The 17,404-nt window shown below is 41.4% G+C and overlaps 1 protein-coding gene across 6 annotated transcripts in view; it reads right to left on the bottom strand.

Moving 5' to 3' along the window:
- Positions 1–17,404, bottom strand: part of LOC107981362 (TRAF3-interacting protein 1) — a 332,027-nt gene that overhangs the window by 54,653 nt on the left and 259,970 nt on the right. For 4 of the 6 annotated variants that reach the window (XR_004226868.1, XM_031925122.2, XM_031925123.1 and 1 more), the window contains one exon: positions 9,544–9,629. The exons of 1 other annotated variant lie outside the window; for it this stretch is intronic. Coding sequence is in view for 3 of the 5 variants with exons in the window: in XM_031925122.2 (XP_031780982.1) it covers positions 9,544–9,629 (86 nt within the window). In the remaining 2 variants the exon portion in view is untranslated. Of the gene's footprint in view, positions 1–9,543; positions 9,630–10,837; positions 10,994–17,404 lie in introns of those variants that run through there. One more of the 6 variants, XR_004226869.1, reaches the window with a different exon arrangement.

The raw sequence follows: 17,404 nt of genomic DNA on the forward strand, positions 1-17,404 counted from the left end.
TAATTATGTTTTTATGTTTACTTCACCTTACGTTGTCGTTCCTTGTTCTTATCTATTCAATTAATTATCGGTTTTGTATTTAGGAACTGTTTAATAACAATGTGATAGTATTCCGATGCCAAGTATAGTGTTATACTTTGTGCTATCGAGAGCGTATTGTGACCTATATATCCTGAGTTTGCTTTATCTTATTATACGCTGAATTCTACTGGGAAGGGTATCGATTGATTTACTTTATAAACCTCACTTGTATTTAATATATTAAAAATGCGAAAGAAAGTGAGCATTTTACAGTAGCGTAAAAAATTCTTCATTCCAAACGTGTATAAAAAAGTTCGAATCGAGCGGAGAAAAATAAGCATTTTTCACCTAGGGAGAAGAAGGCAATTTTCCGCGCTATAAATACGTAAATTGTTTAAAATACACGCTTACTAACAATTGTATTGTTCATGACTTACAATGCACTATGCCCTACGCTACTTTTTGGTGTTTAAAGAGGTCCTTTCATGCCCTCGTTGTAAAAACACGTTGTGTACTATGGGCAGAAAGGCTATTATAGACTTGGGTGAGGTGTTGTGACGTAGTAACCTGTGCCTTCGCACCGGGGGAGTTCTAATTCTCCGAAAGAAAGAAAACGCTCCTCCAAGCTAAAGCACGTGGTGCACCAGAGGTTACTCCGTCTACAAAAGATTCTGAGGGACCGCTGCATCTGCTCAGCTAGTCAGCTCCTCCGGCGGCTTCTGTAGGTCGGACCGCGGAGAGTGGCGTCCTCAGTGCTTGGATTTTACCCTGAAAGGGGGAGAAAGGAGCAAGCATGCACAATACAGTAATCCAACACAGCATTTACGGTGCCAACAATAGATGCGGGATAGTTTCGCCCGTCGTTGAATTTATTCATAAAAGAGAACAGTACTTCCGCTGTTGCGCTAATCTTACATTTGAGCGGCGCGAATGTGCTGGCACTTTAGGCGACAGTCGACACGCTTCGAGCATTCGATTGCGGATTCATCTACCGCGACCTCACTTGAGTCTGACATAGCTTTTATTCCCGTGTGACACACCGTGTTTTTTCCAACAAGGGCATGAAAGGGACTTTTTTTATGCGTGAAAGTAGCGCGGTAGCGCCACGATGGCAAGTTTGAGAAGTAGACGAAGCTTTAGCACCCGCGACACTATTTACTTCTATGTTGGTATTCGAGATTTTACTTTTAAGAAGAACGATACTTTCCATAATTGTTTCTCAGTGATTTTTATATTTTGCGACGTGTAGCCTGTGCGGCTACACGCGTACACAACCGCGACACTAATTTAGCCACACAATGTTGTTCCCGGCTCCATTTATGTATGCAGCAGAGAAACAACAACACTGTTTATCGTTGCGCCGAGGAAGCTAACCATACCTGCCAGCCGCATGGAGCAACGGTGGCTCCCCTTCAGGTTTGCAGGGTGACTAAGCCCTCATTGTAGCGCCACCGCGAATCGCCAGGTGTTGTCGGACATCGCCATACTGACACAGCCGACACGCACCAGGAGTCGCGTTGCAAACCGAAGGAGCGAGATCGGGACGAGCGCGGAAAGCAGCACGAGGCTGAATGATGCGCGTGCGTCGCCACCGCACGGATGCGAGCACGCCGCGATAGCTCGGCTGAGCGAGAGACAGAGAGAGAGAGAGAGAGAGAGAGAGAGAGAGAGAGAGAGAGAGAGAGGGAGCGAGAGCGACAACGAGATTAGATTAGATTAGATTAGATTAGATTAATTAGTTTTATTTTACGTACAATATGTTGTACGATAAATTGTATACAGCAGGAGTAGTAGTATAGCAAAAATGTGTATTGTGATAGTATGATAATGTGAAGATGGGTTATGCGAGAGTGTGTGAGTGTGTGCGTGTGCGTGAATGTGTACAAGAAATTCAAGTGTTTGTATTTTCAAGTTCGAAAAAGTGCTCTTTAGCTAGTCTCTTGAAACCTGAGATAGATGTAGTGTTACGAATGTGAGATGGTAGGTTGTTCCATAGGTATGAGGCGCTGATATGAAACGAGTCCTCAGCGTCTCCGTCGCGAATGTCGGAATATCCAGAGGTATGACCTCCCCCCTAACAGGCCGGAGTGTCACGCGGAAGTCGAAGTATGCCAGTACGTATGATGGTACGGCTGTGTTAAACATTTTTCTTAAGAAACAAGCGGTGAAATACTTCCTGCGTCCGGCAGTGGTTAGCCACTGCAACTCCCGCCTGTATGGGGAGATGTGCTCATCTCTTCTTACACCATAGATGTACCAAATTCCTGTATTCACGAGCCTCTGAAGTTTTAGGTCGAGTTCTTGCGTCAGGTCACAGTATACGAGAGAACAATAGTCTATAAGAGGAAACAGGAGGGCCTGCACTAAGTGCTTGCGCAACCTGAGATTGGTGCTTTTCCTGAAAAAGTAAAGCCTGTACATTAGCGTGTGAGCACGCTTACACACTTGTGTAATATGCTCCTTCCATGTAAGCTTAGAGTCGAGCACCAATCCCAGATTACGCACGGAAGATTCAAAGCTGACCTGGGCACCCCCTATGTTAATAAAGGTGTTAGCTGTTGAGGGTAATGCGTTTATGTAGTAGGGAGAGCCCAGCACAATTGCTTTAGTTTTAGCAACATTAAGTTTTAGCTTATTCTGTGCAGCCCAACCAGTAATCCTCTCAGCATTGGCACTCATCTTGTTTGATAAAGAATCGAGCTCTTCGAGGTGGCATTGACTGTAAATTTGCAAGTCATCCGCATAGATGAGATGGGAAACATCGGTATCAAGGCAGAAACCGATGTCGTTGATGTACAATGCAAACAGCAGGGGACCCAGAACGGACCCCTGCGGGACACCAATGTTGAGACGCCGAGGAGAAGAACGTTCGTTATTGTCACCAACGACGGCCTGCTCTCTACCAGAGAGGTAGGAGGCAAACCAGCGGATGACTTGCTTTGAGAAACCGAAGGTGGATAGCTTTCTCAGGAGCCTGACGTGACACACAGTGTCAAACGCCTTGCTAAAGTCAAAGAGAAGGAGCAGTGTTACTTTCTTTTTATTTATCCCAGCCCTGCCATCATCAGTTAGCTTAATTAGGCCAGACTGAGTGCTGTGACCAGTGCGGAAGCCTGTTTGAAGGTTGTCTAGTAAGAGCCTTGATTCAAGGTATTCTGAGACTTGCCTGTGCACTAGCCACTCCAGAGCCTTGGAAAGAAAGCAGAGAAGTAAAATCGGACGGTAATCAGTCAGGGCTGTTGGTGAACTGATTTTGTTGAGTGCGCGCACAAGTGACAATTTCCAGGCAGATGGGAAGCAGGGTTCGCTCAGGGACAGGTTGAAAATATGACTTAGTAAGGGAGCAAGAACCGGCAATGCTTTTGAGATGACAACCTGTGGGATGCCGTCGCTCCCCCTGGCCTGAGTGTCAAAGTGCGATACCGCAGCCAACACGTCCGATTCCGTTCTAGGGTTGAATTCAAAATGTTCCGGGAGGTCAAGACTTTCCAGGGTAACAAGATAATTCTCAACAGCAGGAGCCAGCGGATCGTTTGAGATCGCGCTGAAATGCGTGTTGAGTTCATCTGTGGTAAATCTAGATGGTAAGGGGGCCTTGATGGCAGAAATTCCAAGTTTCTCCAGCTCTTTCCAGATCTCAGCAATATCGGTCAAGGTGGACAGGCGTGAATAGTAATAATTCAGCCTGGCCTCCTCGACTTGTTTGTGAGCATAATCTCTAGCTAATCTGTAAACGCGTCGATCTGATTCGAGCCTGGAGTCCCTGAAACGCCTGTAAAGTCTATTGCTCTCGGATACAAGGTCACGAAGAGCCGCAGTGTACCACGGGTGACGTTGTCGTCCTGGTGTCACAGTCCGCAATGGAGCGAGTTGGTTGATGGCGTTAGTGAGGTTAGCGTTATAGTATAGATATGCAGTCGTCGAGTGATGAAGTGGTGAGAGATGACCAGTCACATTCGCTAAGAAAGTCCCTTAGCTTCTCGGCGCTGATTCCTTTAAAGTTTCTGTATGAGTATGTATTTGGTACGTAGAGTGGAATCTGTACGTCGAGAGTGGCCGTGATAAGGTCGTGTCCGTTGATGAAAGGTGCGTCTGTCTTCCAGTATGACTGCAGGCGATCCTGCTCGTCGATTAGGCATAAATCAAGTCAGGTATCAGAACCCTATTTATGGTGCGTGGCACCATAGGGAACAGACGAAAGAGAGTTCTCATCAATGAAGGCCCTGATGAAATTGGCATCTTCAGATGAGGATAGTTGGTCAAAGTCCCCCATTATAATCTTCGTGGTGTAGTTGTGCATGTGAGTTGTTAGTTGGTCAATAAAGTTAGAGCCTTGGAAAAAACGAGCATGAGGTGGACGATACACAACCCCCACGAAGATGGGAGAAACTCCCTTAGCCAATATTTCACAAAAGAGGTATTCAGGCTTGGCTGGCTTGCCAGACCATTCACCGTCGGATGATGAAATAACACTAACCGTCAGAGATTTGTGTATATAGAGGGCCACAGAAAGAGAGAGAGAGAGAGAGAGAGAGAGAGAGAGAGAGAGAGAGAGAGAGAGAGCGGCCGAGGAGCGCGCACGGAGAGAGGGACTCGCTCACAAAGCCTGCATGCCGTCGCAGAGTCGGCGCGACGATTGGGGGGAGCGCGCGTACACCACTAGCGCGCACCACTAACCGGGTCATGCCACCGCACTGGCGTAGTCCAGTGCGCTAGCAAGCGTCCCGCGCACCATGACTGCACGGTGACTTAAATTTAACTATGGCGCCAGATGATGCGTCAGAGCAATCTGACGTGTTCACATTATTTCTCTCTCGCATACTAGGCGTTGATAGAAGAGAGCGTTTGTGCGGTTGACGCTGGGGGTGTCGCAGCGCCGGCGATTAATATAAAGGGCGCGGATTCGAGTTTCTGAATACGCGCAGGACTTCGAGGACGAGAGAGACTTCCTCCTCGTCCAGAATAGTCTCAACAGCAGATCCAGCCATCGTGGAACCCCGAGTTATCTTAGAAAGTAAGAGAGAGAGAGAGAGAGAGAGAGAGAGAGAGAGAGAGAGAGAGAGATTAGATTAATTAGATTAATTAATTTTTATTATTGTACATTATGTTGTACATATATCAATATAAAGAAGTAAAATAAAAAGTATAAGGTATTCAGTGTGTGAGTTTGGTGTAGGCGTGTGTGAGTTTGGTGATAGCACGAGTGACGAGTGTGAAATGAAATGGTATGAGGTGAGATGAGATGAAAGTGGAAGTGTGGATGTTTGTGTGATGTTTAAGTGTTTTCCATATTGAAAAAGTAATTTTTCGCTAGTATTTTAAAGTTAGATATGGATTGTGTGTTACGTATTTGAGATGGCAGGCTATTCCAGAGGTAAGAGGCGCTGATGAAAAATGAGTTCCTTAGTGTCTCCGTTTTGAAGGGCGGAATGTCCAGTGGAGTCACCTCACCCCTCACAGGCCTGAGCGCGACGTGGAAATCAAAATAGGCAACTAGATAAGATGGTGTAGAGGTGTTGAAAATTTTCCTTAGAAAACAGGCCATAAAATATTTCCTACGTCCGGCGGTGGTGAGCCATTGCAGCTCACGCCTGTAAGGGGAGATGCGCTCGTCCCTCCTTACACCATAGATGTAGCGGATCCCCGTATTGACAAGTCTCTGTAGTTTTAGGTCAAGTTCTTGTGATAAGTCACAGTAAACAAGTGAGCAGTAGTCAATGAGAGGGAAAAGGAGTGCCTGCACCAGATGTTTGCGCAGCCTGAGGCTGGTGCTCTTCCGAAAGAAATAGAGGCGATACATTAAAGAGTGAGCACGTTTACAAATTTGCGTAACGTGCTCTTTCCATGTGAGCTTGGAGTCTAGCACCAGCCCCAGATTACGCACAGATGATTCAAAATTGACCTGGGCTCCCCCTATATTTATATAGATGTTAGCGGTATTAGGTAAAGCATTTATATAATAGGGGGAACCCAGGACAATAGCCTTGGTTTTGGTAACATTCAGTTTAAGCCTGTTCAAAGCAGCCCAGCTACTAATCCTCTCGGCGTTAGCACTCATCCTGACAGAGCAGGAGTCGAGCTCCTCGAGGTGGCATTGGCTGTAGATCTGCAGATCATCCGCATAGATGAGATGGGACATATCTGCATCAAGGCAATAGCCAATGTCATTGATGTACAACGAGAACAGCAGGGGTCCTAAGACAGACCCCTGTGGAACACCGGTGTTAAGTGGTAGAAATGCAGAGATTTCATTGTTGTCACCAATGACTGCTTGCTCTCTTCCCGATAGATATGATGCAAGCCAGCGGATAACCTGCTTAGAAAAGCCGAAAGAGGGTAGCTTTCTGAGTAGCCTGACGTGACACACCGTATCAAACGCCTTGCTAAAGTCAAAAAGAAGTAGAAGGGTGACCTTCTTTCTGTCCATCCCAAGCCTGACATCGTCAGTCAGCTTAATTAAGCCGGACTGCGTGCTGTGGCCAGTGCGAAAACCAGTTTGGAAGTTGTCGAGGTAGAGTCTTGACTCTAGGTATTCAGATATCTGGTTGTGCACCAGCCACTCCAGCGCCTTGGATAGAAAACAAAGTAGAGAGATCGGACGATAGTCTGTTACAGCAGTTGGAGAGTTGATCTTATTTAATGCTCTTACGAGCGATGATTTCCAGGCCGAGGGAAAGCAAGCCTCGCTCAATGACAGGTTAAAAATTTGACAGAGTAGAGGAGCGAGTATTGGCAATGCTTTAGTAATTACAACCTGTGAGATGCCGTCACTCCCCCTGGCCTGGGTATTAAAGTGCGATACTGCAGCAGACACGTCCGACTCAGTGATTTCCCTAAAGATGAAGTGTTTAGGGAGGTCTAGACTCTCGAGGGTTCGCAGATATTCCTCAACTGATGGAGCTTGAGGATCATTTGAGATGGAACTAAAGTGATGGTTGAGAGCATCTGGAGAGAACCGAGAAGGTGGAGAAGATTTAGAGGTAGAAATACCGAGTTTTTGTAGTTCCCTCCATATCTCTGCAACGTCGGTCAGGGTTGATAGGCGTGAATAATAATAATCCAGCCTAGCTTCCTCAATCCGTTTGTGGGCGTCATCTCTGGCAACTCTATAAAAATATAGGTCCCAAAGTAGACGACTTCTGCGAAAACGCCTGTAGAGCCTATTCCTTTCAGTTAAAAGGTCACGAAGAGCCGCGGTGAACCACGGGTGACGTTTGCGTCCGGAAGTCACAGTTTTTAATGGGGCGAGAATGTTGATGGCGTTTGAGATGTTAGTGTTGAGAATAGTGATGCATTCGTCTAATGATGGCGTGGCGAAGGATGACCAGTCACATGCGCTAAGGAAGTCCCTTAGCTTCTCAGCACAGATTCCTTTATAGTTTCTGTAGGTGTATGTGGTAGGTACGTAGCGTGGAATCTGTACGTCGAGTGTGGCCGTGATCAGGTCATGTCCGTTTATGAAAGGGGTGTCAGTCTTCCAATATGAGAGCAGTCTATCCTGCTCATCAATTAAACAGAGGTCTAGCCAGGTGTCGGAGTCCGGTCTGTGGTGAGTTGCACCAAATGGCACAGACATAAGGGAGTTCTCGTCGATAAACGCCTTGATGAAATTGGCGTCTTCAGACGAGGAAAGTTGGTCAGCGTTGAAATCACCCATGATGACCTTCGTGGAGTAGTTGTGCATATGAAGTGTTAGTTGGTCAATAAAATTAGATCCCTGGATAAAGGGAGAATGAGGAGGGCGATACACAACCCCCACGAAGATGGGTGATATTCCCTTAGCCGTGACTTCACAGAACAGGTACTCCGGTTTACCTGGTTTGCCCGACCATTCACCATCAGATGACGAGATAATAGAAGCTGTTAATGAATGATGGATGTAGAGGGCCACACCTCCACCATTCCTGTTTCTGTCCCGTCTGTAAAGAGTGTAGTCATCCAGTGAAGGGATGGATGATATCTTGTCACTTAACCAGGTTTCAGTCACAGCCATTACGTGAAAGGGGGCACGAGTGGACAAGAAGAATCTGATCATCTCAATGTGACCCGTGAGAGAGTTCGCATTAAAATGACAGACTCGTAGGCCTTCAGACAGAGACGCTTTGGAAATAGATGCGAGTGATTTAGATGTGGATGTGTTAGATGGAGGTTTTGGTGGGATGATGTGTAGCTGTTTTAGTGTGTTTGTGTGTTGTCCGTGTTGGCTGTAGTCGATGTTCGGGCTAAAAAAGCGAGAGAGAGAGAGAGAGAGAGAGAGATTAGATTAGATTAGATTAGATTAATTGCTCTTTATTTTTGTACATTTTGTTGTACATATAACAAATATAGTGTATTATGATAAAGGAATAAATAAAATTTGTGTAAGGGTATATAGTATAAGGTGTGTGTGATGTTGAGAGATGACATGAGATGAAAGAGAATGTATGTATGTTTGTGCGATATTTATGTGTTTTCCAAATTAAAGAAATAATTTTTGGCTGCTTGTTTGAAGTGTGATATGGATAGTGTGTCGCGAAGTTGAGATGGAAGGCTGTTCCAGAGGTAGGAGGCGCTGATGAAAAATGAATTCCTCAGCGTCTCCGTCTTGAAGGACGGGATGTCCAGTGGAGTCACCTCGCCCCTGACAGGCCTGAGTGCGACGTGGAAATCAAAATAGGCTAGTAGATAAGCTGGTATTGAGGTGTTGAAAATTTTTCTAAGAAAACAGGCCATGAAGTACTTCCTACGTCCGGCGGTGGTGAGCCATTGCAACTCACGCCTGTAAGGGGAGATGTGCTCGTCCCTCTTTACACCATAGATGTATCGGATTCCCGTATTGACAAGCCTCTGCAGTTTTAAGTCAAGCTCTTGAGTCAGGTCGCAGTAAACAAGTGAGCAGTAGTCGATGAGGGGAAATAGGAGTGCTTGCACCAAATGTTGGCGCAACCTGAGGCTAGTGCTCTTCCGAAAGAAATATAGCCGATACATTAAAGAGTGAGCACGTTTACAAGTTTGTGTAACGTGCTCTTTCCACGTAAGTTTTGAGTCAAGCACCAGCCCCAGGTTGCGCACAGATGATTCAAAGTTGACCTGGGGAGAGAGAGAGAGAGAGAATTATGAAATTAAAGAAATACATAATTTTGAAGGAAGCTAAGTGTCAAAGAATTAACAGCGGTTTATTTTGTTTGCATCAATTGCATTGAATACTTAAGGGAAGGGTTTATTAACATTAACAACTATTGTGATAAATTCCACTCTGGAATCTGGCATCCTAGTAGGATCACTATTAATATGGTCACCACTTTTTTTCGTCCTGAGTACATTTGTCTGTGAGTGTGCGTTTTTATTATTTGGTGAAGGCAGAACAAGCTTTGCGATTATGGCCTAATGCATCAATGGGAAAAGTAAGGAAACGGAAAAAATGCGAATATTATCTTAACATAAAACCCTATGACTTTAGAATTTAGAAGTATTGACTTTATAACTCTTTTAATAGAATTTAATAACAAGCACATAATTTGAAACAGTCGTTTTTTCACTTACATTTGTTTGCTGTCAAAATGCCTTTTTAGAGATTTATTCAGGTATACCCATAACTGAAACTCGTTATACATCATATCTATGTTTTCCTGTAAGTATAGCATTTGCATAAAATTTGTTTCTAATGATAATTTTACTGTATTATATATACTGTACTGTGTTTTTTATAATCAGTTTATCGATGATTCTATTTTATCCTGCATGAAAAAGCAGTCATTCAGTATCTCATAGTAGAAATTCGTTGCAAATCTGAATGATTGTGTGACATACACATACACATGAGAATACAAATATCGGAGACGAAAGTGTTTTTCCTTAGGAACGAAAGTACTCACTTCCCCTTCTAGGGAAAAAACACTTTTGCCTCAGATATTTGCATTTTTGTGTATTTATGTGCGTGACACACCTCATATATGTATATATACTGTCCGTGAGACATCGAACACAATTCAGATTTACAAAGAAATTCTATGTCTTTTCTATACTATAAGATAATGAACGACTGTGCTTTTATAGGCAGGCTAAAAAGAGCGTTATCGATGCACTGATTATAAAAAGCACGGTATACAACAAGGGGCTTTTTCAAGCGAGGATGATGGTTGAACACTCGTGTCCGTCTCAGGTGCTTGCGGTGTCCTCGACTCTCACTAGTGTACAATCATCATCCTCGCTTGAAAAAACCGACTTTCGCCACAAGCTGTGTAATGTACTATTAGAAGATAATGCATAAGTATTGCTTTTAAATAAAGAGAAAAGGATTCATGAGAATCAATCTTTTTGAATTAAATGTCCAATTAAAAAAAAAATAGAAAAAAACGTTTCTATTTTACTGTTACGCAGCTTCCCAATTAGCACAACTAAGTACGTGGTTTTACGTTTCTGTTGAAATTTGGACATTCCATGCGGCTTTATATATGCAATCATGCAAGAACGTACTTATGCAGAAATATGACTCATAGAGACTTGATTTATTATGTGATGAAAGAAGAATGCCCATGAGTATATGAAATCTATACCAGCGTAAAGAGCTGGCAAAAATATGAGTCTTGAAAAAAAACAACCCTTTAAACCCCCGGGAACATATAAAAAAAGATTAATCAAAATTACATCCTCTAAAAGACAAAAAATGTTAAAATACGTTAAAAAAATAATTAAAGCACAACTCTAAGGAGTGAAATTAAAGCATAAATTAGTTATTGTGATAAATGCAGTATAACAAAATAATTTCCAATTAAGAGCCACCCCGACTTGAAAACATAATTAATGAGTAACTAGTCTAACAATAAGATCGACTCACCCCTGGAGAACTTTGCGATTTAAAGTATCTTGGCACGCATTTTTCTTATATATTCGGATAGCAATCAGGAGCTTGCGCCAAAACGCATTGATACAGAATACCCCTGATTGAGAGCTAGCTTTCCAAGATGCGTAATTAGCCTCAATTCGGATTTTTCTGAAATTGACCATTTGCACCTTATCACTATAATCCCTTTAGGCACAGTTTTGTGGGGATTATTAAGAGCCTAAATCAAAGCTAGTAATAAATACAGTCTCAGGTGAGATCTCACGACAAAATGTCATCGAACCAATTTTTTGTTTGTCACGCGTTTCAAACCATTTTTAGTCAATTAGTGGGTTTTTCAAAAATTTGAACTTTCGTTTGAATTTTTTTTTAAAAGTCACCAATCGACTGAGAATGGTTTAAAACGCGTGAAAAACAAAAAAATTGATTAGATGAGACTTTGGTGTGAGATCTTACCTGAAATCTCACGTGAGATTTTTCAATAGGGAGCCACCCTAAGTGACATTTATATAATGAATGATTTGTCTAGTATAAACTCACCCCCGGAGTACTTTGAGCTGTAAAGTGTCTTAGCACATGTTTGGCTCATCCATTCGGGCGGCAATTGAAAGCTAGTGCCAAAACGCATTATAACAGTGCACGCCTGATTGGGAGGAGGTGTAATTAGTCTATGTTTGGATTTTTCTGCAATCGGCTAATTGCGTCTTATCACCACTTCCCTTAGGCACAGAATTTTGGGGTTTATTAAGAGCCTAAATCAAAGCAAGTTAAAAATACAGTCTAAACAGAATATTTTCAATGTGATTAAAAATGATTAAGAATAGTTTTTAACAAAATCTGATAGTCCTCAGGTTTCTGACACTTTTTGCAGAGTAGGCTCCCAATCGGGGGTGCGCTGTTATAATGCGTTTTGGCACTAGTTTTTGACGGCTACGCAAATGAGTAAGCAAAACGTGTGCCAAGACACTCTAAATACCAAAGTTTATATAGGACTAATCATTCCTTATATAAACGTCATTTAGTAGTGGCTCCCGATTAAAAATATTTTTTTACTGTATTTATTACTAGCTTTGATTTGGGCTCTGAATGAACCCCACAAAACTGTGCCTAAAGGAAGTACTGATTGCCAACCGAATATGTAAGTAAAACGTGTGCCAAGTTACTTTAAATTGCAAAGTACATTAGAGGTCTTCTATAAAATGGATTTAAATCTACCTAGGCTCGTTTTTGCTGTTTCTTTTTTTATTTATTTATACAAAAGAAGATTTTCAGTCTTGTATGTGCGTTTCTTTCATGGCGATATTTCGTTCAACAACCATCAATTAATTATAGCTCGGCGAGCGAGAGAGTAAGAATACTACAAATGTTTATTGATTCTAAGTGATTCTATTGATTCGATCACTTTAGATGCATGAAAACAGCTTTTTTTCATGCACGTGTTAAGGAATAGTATATTATATAAATAGGAGGAAGGGAAGAATGGTTATTCCTAACGAGGGTGAGATTTAAGCACAATTCGAAGTCAAAGGCGTCGAATTTTTCCTCTGTTTGACTGAAAACTGCATCATTTTTATCTCATCTTTTATAAAATGGATTTCAATCTACTTCGGCTTAGAGAGAGAGAGAGAGAGAGAGAGAGAGAGAGAGAGAGAGAGAGAGAGAGAGAGAGAGAGAGAAAGAGAGAGAGAGATTAGATTAGATTAGATTAGATTTATTTGACGTACAGTATGTTGTACGATAAATTGTATACAGCAGCAATAGTAGTACAGTAAAAATGTGTATTGTGAAAGTATGATAATGTGAAGATGGGTCAAGCGAGATCATACTTCACAGAGAGAGAGAGAGAGAGAGAGAGAGAGAGAGAGAGAGAGAGAGAGAGAGAGAGAGAGAGAGAGAGAGAGAGAGAGAGAGAGAGAGAGAGAGAGAGAGAGAGAGAGAGAGAGAGAGAGAGAGGAGAGAGAGAGAGAGAGAGAGAGAGAGAGAGAGAGAGAGAGAGAGAGAGAGAGAGAGAAGAGAGAGAGAGAGAGAGAGAGAGAGAGAGAGAGAGAGAGAGAGAGAGAGAGAGAGGAGAGAGAGAGAGAGAGAGAGAGAGAGAGAGAGAGAGAGAGAGAGAGAGAGAGAGAGAGAGAAGAGAGAGAGAGAGAGAGAGAGAGAGAGAGAGAGAGAGAGAGAGAGAGAGAGAGAGAGAGGAGAGAGAGAGGAGAGAGAGAGAGAGAGGAGAGGAGAGAGAAGAGAGAGAGAGAGAGAGAGAGAAAAAGAGAGAGAGAAGAGAGAGAGAGAAGAGAGAGAGAGAGAGAGAGAGAGAGAGAGAGAGAGAGAGAGAGAGAGAGAGAGAGAGAGAGTTAAGTTACCAAGTTATCTTAACAGTTTATACCCAACTGTCTCCGTTGGAATGTTCAGCTAGAGGCCTATGATAAATTTTGGATTTGCCGTGTGAAATTTCATGTTAGAGTTGTTTCAGAGAATCTACTAACTCTAGCTAGTTGTATTTTTGGGTTCTAGTGTATTTTTACAGGAAGAAAGTTATAATACGTTAAATTCATCTCAAGTGATATACTTTTAATTTCCATTTGAACACCTATCTGAATATTTGCGTTCATTGCTAACATGTTTATATAGGTGTTTGAATGAAAATAAAAAGTTGATCACTTGAGACAAATTTAACATTAAATATCTCTGGTAGAAACCTTCGCCAGACATTCGCCAACGGCGGGCCAATTTTATTAAGTCTGGCCAACAGTCACTATCCATTGGGCGACATCTGTATAATAAATCATCATTGCCTGCTCAAATCTACACTATATTAAAAAAATAAAATGATCAATTATGTAAAAATTTACCAGAACTAGTAAATCATTCCAGAATGACAATTGACATGATAGATATGTGGAAAAAACACAAATACATTATACTACGGCCAAAAAATAAAAAAAAAATTAGATTTGTAAATTTTTTAATTAAAAATGGTTTACAAAAAGTGACCGGGTCATGAAACATTTCACATTAATCAGCTATATTTACATACAGATATAAAATTATGTATATGGATGGTTCTCTGCCAAATCGAAGTTAAAAAATTTTTGTTTACTAACCCACTATAAATATGTTCCAGTAACAGTTCCCAATGCACTTGAATTTTTTCAGGTTTTTAAATTACTTTTTACTAAAATGTTATACCTATCTTATAAACCATTTAAACCTTAATATTGGTGAAAGTAAGAGTTCGATTCAGACTATGACCACCAAAAATTTCATAAAGATACCTTTTTATAGTGCGAAAATTCCTGTATGGGTCCTAGAATAGCAGAGACCCTGTATCTTTGGCGAAAAATGAAAATATGCATAAATTTGTGCTAAAATGATTAAAATACATATTTAAAGCCTGTGGTAAAGATTATATATATATATATATATATATATATATATATATATATATATATATGAGACTGCGATTATTTTTATTGAGAAGGTGAGAAAATTTTACAAAAAAAGTATATTGATGTCTATAGTGAAAAATGCTTCCTTAAGGAGCTATGAATTAATTAATTTGTCCTAATGGCTACGTCGACCTCCATCTCATTAACGTACTGGTTGAGTAAATCCTGTGCTGTCTCGCAGTGATTTAAGTTTAACTGCATTATCTTCATTATCTTCGTTTCTTCAATTTCTCGGTCCGCTCGGTATACTGGACATGTGTCCAGCAGCATGGTCACTTTTCTTTGTTGCTCCTCTTTCTCAGCAGAGAACGCAGCTCGGTTTGTTTTTACAATCTCTTGCATTATGTCCTTCGACTCTACACTTGTAACAGTGGTTACTTCGATCCTGTGTTACTGTGCAGTTTTTGCCGATATGTTCAAATCCTAGACATTTGTAGCAGCGAAGTGGACGTGCATTCCGCTTTATCTCTCGTATTCTGCATACTACCCAGCCTATCCTGATTTTCTGCTTTGCGATCATCTGCTGAGAAATTTTTGCTGGCATTTGAATGACCGCCGTCTGTGTATCGCCATATGCCTTGCGCACAGACTTTACTGCCGTTTCCTCCACTGCATTTGAGTGGTTAGAATATCAAGATCCTTTACTTTAAAGACCTCTACATCTTGTAGGGTTCTTACGGTGACACCCTCTTCTAGCACTTTTTGCACCGCTTGTCGAAGTTCCGTTGCCTTCCCTTCCGATGTGCGTTGAAGTTCCAAAAGTAGGTCACTTGCCGTTTTACGTATCATATTTACGCTATCCCCTAGCATCTTCAGTTTTGGGTCTGCTTTCATCTTTCGCAAGATGTTAGCGTAGGATTTCCCGTTGGTAGCTTTTATGATTAGAGCCTCTGGTCAGGTTGGTCTTGCCCTTAGCGGCTTAGATGTTCTTAATCTTATCGTCTTTTCTTCTCTTTCTTTTCTTTTTCTTTCTTGTTTTCACCTTCTGCCAGGGTGGTAATGTCCCTGTTGTGGGCGGTGGGCACTTAGTAGTGCTGGAGGTCGTCGCTAGCGGCGCACTCTGGCCATTCTTTGGCGTCTTGTCTTCTTTTTTTATTTTCTTATTGGTCTCGTTATGTGTAGGAGACCGTTCCTTCCTCTTCCTTGACGTTTCTATCTCCCGTTTTTCTTCTGAGGTCAGCGAGGTCCGTGAGCTATTTGACATCCTCAGTCCAACGCTAGACTTGGTCTTGCTCGGCGCTTCTCTTACGCTGATGAGCCGTTTTCAGAAAGACATGACTTTCCTCGTGTCATCCTTTAGCATTTTCACATGACATAATTTGTTGCAGCAAACCGATTGTACGATCATGTAAAGGATGATAAGCAGATAAAAAGGTATATGTTTTTCACTCGCATTTCCGTTCCTTATTGTTAGTTATTAACAATTTATTGCAAAAATAAAACGCGATTTTGGTCTTTTTTTGCTTATAACTTTAAAACCAAAGGCGCTATCACAATGACTCAAATAGATGATTTGTAGAGAATAGTAATATCTACAAAATGAGAGGTTGAACGCCTTAATCGGATAATGTGGTCCTGAGATAATAAGGAAAAAGCGGAAAATTAGGCGTTTTTCGGAAAATTAATAGAATCGCAATTTTGAGCAAACTAATAATCCGACTGCACCCAACTTTTGCACATATAAGGAACATTATAATTCCAACTTATTCCTAAAATTTTAGCGCTTCAGCTCAAAAAATGACGGAGCTACTAATTTTCGAAAAAACGCCTAATTTTCCGCTTTTTCCTTATTATCTCAGGACCACATTATCCGATTAAGGCGTTCAACCTCTCATTTTGTAGATATTACTATTCTCTACAAATCATCTATTTGAGTCATTGTGATAGCGCCTTTGGTTTTAAAGTTATAAGCAAAAAAAGACCAAAATCGCGTTTTTTTTTTGCAATAAATTGTTAATAACTAACAATAAGGAACGGAAATGCGAGTGAAAAACATATACCTTTTTATCTGCTTATCATCCTTTACATGATCGCATAATCGGTTTGCTGCAACAAATTATGTCACAAGAAGGTGACAAGTTTTAAATCCCTCCAGCCTGGCCTAGTATACACACACATCCATACGGACATTTTCTGAAAACACGTATTCTAGCTCCAAACACATTAAAATGTGTATTTAACGTGGTTTTGATAAAATCGAAAATTTTACTATTAGAAAGTTTCTCCTAGGCGGAAGCAAAAATTTTTGAAGTGATAACGTCTTATGGGACGGTGAACCTACAATGTTTGTAACTTCTGGAATGCGTTAAATGGAATGCGTTACAGTGATATCTATAGGTATACTAATATAGGGCTCTTAGCTCTCGACCCGGCAGGCCCCCTTCTCCGTGCGCACAGCTAAATATACATTTACTCTCTTAGGACCTTATACACTCTCTTCGGGCGCAGGGATAAGTATACATATAGCTATACTATTTTCGGACCCCCTCCCTCTCCGAGGAATACCTATAGATTTACTCTCTTCTGCATACTATAGCGCATTACTTTTCTTACGCTTTCCTTCACTGACTTTCTCATTCTCTCTGTACTCCTCGTTGGTATATCGCCTTCTACAGACAGTGACACTGTTTGTTATCCAGTGTCATACGAATTGTTAAATGCATAATTGTGAAAATAATTGAGTCAGCTCTATCGGTACTTCGAGGAGGGTAGCTTACCGATCAGCACAGCTGATTCGGACACATGCCAATTTCGGTTATCGATACAGAAGGATTGCCATACGAGATCGTGTTTGTACGGAATAAATTTTATATAATCACAACCAATATTAACGTAGTAGATGGGCTTGCGAACGGTGCAGTTGGAAAATTAGTTTACATTGAAACTAACGATCAAAATGAAATTACACGTGTATGGTTGCGCTTTCAAGATTCACCAAAAACTGGACAAAAAATAAGACTAAAAGCTGCTGCTCACATAACTAAATATAATATCCATCCTCAAGCCGTGCCAATAGACCGAAGAACTGCAACTGTTTACTTAAATAATAATAAAACTATTATTGCAAAAAGAAATCATTTTCCGTTAGTATCAGCATGCTACTTTGAAAAAAATACTTCTTTAT

Source organism: Nasonia vitripennis, assembly GCF_009193385.2.
Source record: "Nasonia vitripennis strain AsymCx chromosome 2 unlocalized genomic scaffold, Nvit_psr_1.1 chr2_random0005, whole genome shotgun sequence".
Lineage (NCBI taxonomy): Eukaryota > Metazoa > Arthropoda > Insecta > Hymenoptera > Pteromalidae > Nasonia > Nasonia vitripennis.